General features: G+C 41.1%; 1 protein-coding gene across 1 annotated transcript in view; it reads left to right on the top strand.

Annotated features, from left to right (window-relative positions):
- Nucleotides 1-10: 10 nt before the first annotated feature.
- The window catches only part of LOC117935157, a 6,153-nt gene continuing 4,576 nt past the window's right edge, over nt 11-1,587 (top strand). The window contains exons 1-2 of the mRNA XM_034857297.1: nt 11-186; nt 1,318-1,474. Coding sequence (XP_034713188.1) covers nt 16-186; nt 1,318-1,474 — 328 coding nt within the window. The 5' untranslated portion in view covers nt 11-15. The remainder of the gene's footprint in view (nt 187-1,317; nt 1,475-1,587) is intronic.

A 1,587-nucleotide genomic window follows, 5' to 3' on the forward strand; every position in this document is an offset into this window, starting at 1 on the left:
TCCCCAGCAGCGGTGATGAGTGTGTTGCTGATGCTAATGGTGTGCGCGGCGCTGACGAAGCTAACGGCGTGTTCCCGCGGCGGGGAGGCGCGCGTCCGACTCAACTCCATCCGGACGGAGATCCTGAGGGGGGGGCAGGCGCTGCCGGGGAACCGGAGCGCCTGGGAGCCGGGCCTGGACCTGACGGTGAGACCCCCACCCCCCTTCTGCTTTATAGTGGCGTAATCTAATGTGTGGCTATGCTAGCATGCTAACATGCAAACATGCTAACATGCTAACATGCAAACATGCAAACATGCTAACATGGAAACATGCAAACATGCTAACATGCTAACATGCAAACATGCAAACATGCTAACATGCAAACATGCAAACATGCTAACATGCTAACATGCAAACATGCAAACATGCTAACATGGAAACATGCAAACATGCTAACATGCTAACATGTAAACATGCAAACATGCTAACATGGAAACATGCAAACATGCTAACATGCTAACATGGAAACATGGAAACATGCAAACATACTAACATGCTAACATGCTATGTTTGTTCCTGAAACTACGGAAGAGGATTAGGTGAAATTTGAGATCTGACTTTAATCTCAGATTTCTGATTTAAATTCTGTTATCAGAAATCTTAGAAATCTGAGATTAAAGTCAGAATTTAAATCAGAAATCTTAGATTTAAATTGGAAATTTTAGCTCACAAATCAGAAATCTGAGATTAAAATCAGAAATCGGAGATTAAAGTCAGAATTTAAATCAGAAATCTTAGATTAAAGTCAGAAATCTGAGATTAAAGTCAGAATTGAAATCAGAAATCTTAGATTTAAATTGAAAATTTGAGATTAAAGTCAGAATTTAAATCAGAAATCTTAGATTAAAGTCAGAAATCTGAGATTAAAGTCAGAATTTAAATCAGAAATCTGAGATTAAAGTCAGAAATCTGAGATTAAAGTCAGAATTTAAATCAGAAATCTTAGATTTAAATTGGAAATTTGAGATTAAAGTCAGAATTTAAATCAGAAATCTTAGATTAAAGTCAGAAATCTGAGATTAAAGTCAGAATTTAAATCAGAAATCTGAGATTAAAGTCAGAAATCTGAGATTAAAGTCAGAAATCTGAGATTAAAGTCAGAATTTAAATCAGAAATCTGAGATTAAAGTCAGAAATCTGAGATTAAAGTCAGAAATCTTAGATTAAAGTCAGACATCTTCATGTTGAGGTTTAGCGGCGTGTGATATCTTATCCGTTAGCATGTGTCATTAGTTGATGCCCCGCCCACTTTTTGTCTGATTGAATCCCCCCCAGCTGTACCAGTGCATGAGCGACCTGGAGTGCAGCGAGGGGAGCTACTGCCACGCCGCCACCAAAGGCCCCGCCCACTCCCGCTGCCAGACCTGCCGCCGCAGGAGGAGGCGGTGCCATAGGGACGGCATGTGTTGCCCGGGCAACCGCTGCAGTGAAAGTAAGACCAGCCTTGCTTTTTGTCTTTAACCCTCGTGTTGTCCTCATGTTGTCCTCATGTTGTCCTCATGTTGTCTTCATGTTGTCTTCATGTTGTCCTCATGTTGTCCCCAT

This window comes from Etheostoma cragini, chromosome 19 (assembly GCF_013103735.1).
Source record: "Etheostoma cragini isolate CJK2018 chromosome 19, CSU_Ecrag_1.0, whole genome shotgun sequence".
Lineage (NCBI taxonomy): Eukaryota > Metazoa > Chordata > Actinopteri > Perciformes > Percidae > Etheostoma > Etheostoma cragini.